This window comes from Cibotium barometz, chromosome 14 (assembly GCF_041138505.1).
Source record: "Cibotium barometz isolate CiBa-2024 chromosome 14, ASM4113850v1, whole genome shotgun sequence".
Classification (NCBI taxonomy): Eukaryota; Viridiplantae; Streptophyta; class Polypodiopsida; order Cyatheales; family Cibotiaceae; genus Cibotium; species Cibotium barometz.
In genome coordinates, this window is record NC_141059.1 from 26577529 (window position 1) to 26582151 (window position 4623).

Consider the following 4623-nt stretch of genomic DNA (forward strand, 5'->3'; position numbering starts at 1 on the left):
AGTTAAAGGCATTACGAACACGCTATTTTGACATGAGCAGTGGAGAGTAAGATGCACTTCTTAGTGGTCTGCTAATACCTTGTTTGCATGGAAAATTTGAATATAGCCTTGGCTCTGATTTGGTATGCAGGACAGCCTTTAAGATTGCTTTGAGTCTTGGAAATGTACGGCTTGAGAGGGTGAAGTGTAGGACCAAAAAATGGGGCAGACCGAAGCCGTTAGATCCTTTATGATCCATAGGTCCAACGGGGCAAAATGCTTTAACATGGCTTCATTATTTTTTTAAGTATATCATGCAAAATGTATGCCGACAACAGGAAGGTTTAACTTATCTGACAATTTTACAAGGTCAGAGGTATTCTCATTGTATAGAGATGCTATGACAACTAAACAAGAGCAATATACAAGCTACTCTTATTTTACTAGGCTTTGGAAAATCTTCTTTGCCAACGTGACTATCCCACAAAAAGTTTGAATGGGTGTGTGCACTATGTGTGCAAAGCTAAAAACAAGAAGAAAGGTTGCAAGTGATCTAGATGAGCTAAGGATAGTCAAGGATGCTTTGAGAATTCACAGGGAAGAGCAAGCAAATGAAAGAAGGAAGGGAATGGATCATAGAGGAAAGTGTTTTTCATCTCCAGAAAAGTACCTTGGGCTAGTTATTGATGGAATGGACCAGAAAAAAACTTGCTTGCCTCGCTTTTGCTAGGCTGCATAAGGACATTATAGAAGACACACTTGTGCAAATGCATTTGGTTGATTGCCTTGTATACAATGCTCAAGTTCACCCAAGGGTTTTTTTCACATATCCAAATATCCATAATGATCCAAATCTAACCGTCACAATCATTCATCATGTGATATCTAATTGGGAAGGTGCATTGCCAAGCATATTATATTTGCAGCTAGATAACACTGCAAGAGATAATAAGAATCAAATAGTTCTTGGATGCCTAAGCATGTTGGTTTCCTTAGGGGTGTTTAAGAAAGTGAAAGTGAATTTTCTACTTGTGGGTCACACTCATGACCACATTGATCAGATGTTTAGCACGTTTTCAAAAAAATTAGCATTTACTTTGCCGACCGTGATGACACTTATAGAGAAAGCTTACACAGCAAAGCCATTGGTAGAGCATTTGAAGGAGACAATGGATTTCAAGTTTTTTGTTAATGGGCCAAGGATAGAAAAAAGGAGGTGCTTGGTGCAGTTGAATGATCTAAGTTATCAACATGCCTTTCTGATTAAACCTGTAGAAGAAAGTGGTCAAACTTTATTGTATAGAAAGATTTTCTCTACTAATGCAGAGTGGCTTCCTTTAGGTGGCCTTAAAGTTCTCAAATTTATTCCATACATGGTTATGCAAGCTTCAAAAATGGCACCCTTGGAAAGCTTAAAGGAAGCAAAGGAGGCAAACAAGGTAGGTTGTGCTATGGACTTTCAAAGGTGCATTACAGAGAGAAGATCACTAATCGAGAAGGCAAAGCAGTATGCAGGAGAGCAAGATGTAAAATGGTGGGACACGTTCTTTGAACAACAAGAAGAAATACTTGAAAGGAATATCAATAACTCATGGAATCTAGCTAGTTCTTTTTAGTGGCCAACTCTTGCTGAAAAAACCACTTATTTTGCAGTACCAATTCCAACACACGCACACATACGCACATGCACACGCACATGCACAATCCCCCATACATAGTTGAATTGTCAAGAAGGACTAGGTTCTGAGATGGGCATGGAGGAAGTGAGGAAGAGGGGTCTTCATCAGGAGGGTGAAATGGAAGGAAGAGTTGTGGGAGCTTAACCTCTTTTTTTTTGTGTGTGCCTAAGGCAATACCTTGGCTTGATTAAGCCGGCCCACATAATTAAATAGGAGGTGAAGAGGAGATATCTATGTTAGGTGAAACTTGAAAGTACAAAGAAAGTTTTTCGCTTAATGTTAACACTTGTTTCGGCTATACAAGTCGGCTATACAAGCCATGGTGATTTAATGTTGTTGGGCAAGAAAAGTTTCCGGAAAACTCCATGTGATCAAACTCTCAAAAGGCCACATCACCTCAAAGCGCACAATTAATAAAAGTCTAGGGGGCGGAGGGGCATGCTGTGCCCACGAGTGACTATACACAAGTAGTGCCATCGTGGCTTGTTCTTTCACCCGTCTGTTGGTCCTTGCCCACTTGGCCTCATCGTGACCCATCGTTGCCCAGAAGCGACATACGTCGTCTCCTTTTCTGCATTCAAGTCACCCTCTTTAAATTGCAGGCACCTTTGCTAACACCCACACAGCTCTCTTTAGAGATATTAGGGGTTTGCTCGCCTACTAGATCAATCCCCGCCTCTTCAGGTTGTAGTCATGGCTCCTTTGGTAGCTAGAATGGTTGAGAGGGCTGAGGGACCTGCGACAGTTCTTGCCATAGGAACTGCGAATCCATCTCATGTGGTTGATCAGAGCACCTATCCTGATTTCTACTTCAACATCACAAATAGCAATCACATGACAGACTTGAAGCAAAAATTCCAGCGCATGTGTAAGTAGCTTAGCTGTGCCTGGCTTAATGTTTTATCATTTGTGGTTTGCGTAGTAGGATGCATTGGTGAGAATTTGACGTTGTGTGCTGTTTGCACATGCCTGCAGGCGACAAGTCCGGTATCAAGAAGAGATACATGGTGCTCACCGAGGAGATACTCAAGGAGAACCCCAGCATGTGTGCTTACTGGGAGAAGTCGCTCGATGTGAGACAAGACATTGTGGTGGTGGAGGTGCCCAAGCTTGGGAAGGAAGCGGCGATCAAGGCCATTAAAGAGTGGGGGCAGCCCAAGTCCAAGATAACGCACTTAGTGTTCTGCACGACGAGCGGGGTGGACATGCCGGGCGCCGACTGGGCGCTCACCAAGCTGCTTGGGCTGCGTCCTTCTGTGAAGAGGCTGATGATGTATCAGCAGGGCTGCTTCGCGGGCGGCACGGTGATGCGGGTGGCCAAGGACCTGGCCGAGAACAACAAGGGCGCGAGAGTGCTCGTGGTCTGCAGCGAAGTCACCGCTGTCACCTTCCGTGGGCCGAGCGAAACCCACCTGGACAGCATGGTCGGCCAGGCCCTGTTTGGCGACGGGGCGGCCGCCATTGTCGTGGGCTCCGATCCCGTCCCGGACGTGGAGCGCCCCTTGTTTGAAATGCAGTGGGCGGGTTCAACCATCCTGCCGGACAGCGATGGCGCTATCGACGGCCACCTGCGCGAGGTGGGCCTCACCTTCCACCTCATGAAGGACGTGCCGGGGATCATCTCCAAGAACATGGGAAATGTCCTCCGGGACGCTTTCCGCCACGCTTTCGTCGATGATCTCGCCCCTCGTGACGACTTCAACGACATCTTCTGGATCGCCCACCCCGGCGGCCCGGCCATCCTAGACCAAGTGGAGGAGAAGCTCCGTCTGAAACCCCACAAAATGCATGCCAGCCGTGCCGTCTTGGCCGACTACGGCAACATGTCCAGCGCTTGCGTTCTCTTCATCATGGACTACATGCGCAAGAAGTCGCTCCATGAAGGAGCCTCCACGACTGGTGAAGGGTTTGAATGGGGTGTTCTGCTAGGCTTTGGGCCAGGCCTGACAGTGGAAACCGTGATCCTACGTAGCGTCCCTGTGCCTACAAAATAGTTTTAAATTTCAAATTTAAGAGTGTCCTTATATGATAGCTCCATTTTGCAAATTTATTCTCCACCACTGCAAGTATGTATCTCCACCATTATCATTAAAAAAAAATGAAGCGTTTTAGACTTTCAATGTGTCTTCAAATGGAAATCCCAAGTGTACAATCTTTTCTTTTTTTTTGACAGTGAGCACTTACACCATACTCTGCAATTATAATATTCATCAAATTATAATATTCATCAAATTAAAAAGCATGAACACCTTTAATATATGTGTGTGTATACATATAAAGAAAAGAGTGTTAAATTGATGTAGGTTGGCAGGTAGCACTTTCCAATATGTATTTTATGTTCGCACATTGGTAACTTCCTTTCTATTTATGTTTGCATTGGTATCTTTCTTTGTATTTTTTATTCGCATTGGTAACTTTATTCCTTGAGAACCCTGTTAGTACCAGTCCAGTAGTGAAAAATATGGACCAAGAAAAGAGATGTATTGGTGAAACAGTTACCTAAAGGTTGCACAATTGAAGCTATGGCTTGTATTTAGCTTGGTTACCATATTACCTGGGGATAGTTTTCTTTTGTCATGGAAGATGATATCGTCTTTAATATGTGGTTTGCTCAATATGAAGATGTCGAAATTAAAGGTTTTTTGCTTTTGGAGCTGAAAACCTTTAATTTCGACATCTTCATGTTGAGCAAACCACATATTAAAGACTATCTATCATCTTCCATGACAAAAGAAAACTATCCCCAGGTAATATGGTAACCAAGCTAAATACAAGCCTTAATCATAGTTTCAATTGTACAACCTTTAGAAGAGTGTTTCACCAATACATCTCTTTTCTTGGTCCATATTTTCACTACTGATCTGGTTCTAACAAGGTTCTCAATGAAGGAAGTTGCCAATACGAATAAAAATACAGAGGAAGTTACCAATGCAAACATAAATATAAAAGAAGTTACCAATGCAAA

General features: G+C 43.5%; 1 protein-coding gene across 1 annotated transcript; it reads left to right on the forward strand.

Moving 5' to 3' along the window:
• Positions 1–2082: 2082 nt before the first annotated feature.
• Positions 2083–3778, forward strand: LOC147631863 (chalcone synthase 17-like). Its single transcript, XM_086808420.1, has 2 exons — positions 2083–2526; positions 2634–3778. Exons 1-2 carry the CDS (start codon positions 2352–2354, stop codon positions 3650–3652), a joined length of 1194 nt encoding a protein of 397 aa, XP_086664546.1. The 5' UTR covers positions 2083–2351; the 3' UTR covers positions 3653–3778.
• Positions 3779–4623: the final 845 nt, after the last annotated feature.

Bases quoted from the DNA above. Each gene is read 5' to 3' on its own strand.
- LOC147631863 (XM_086808420.1), top strand. From the start codon at position 2,352: ATGGCTCCTTTGGTAGCTAGAATGGTTGAGAGGGCTGAGGGACCTGCG. The intron at 2,527-2,633 runs GTAAGTAGCTTA...ACATGCCTGCAG, and splicing joins GCAAAAATTCCAGCGCATGT to GCGACAAGTCCGGTATCAAG.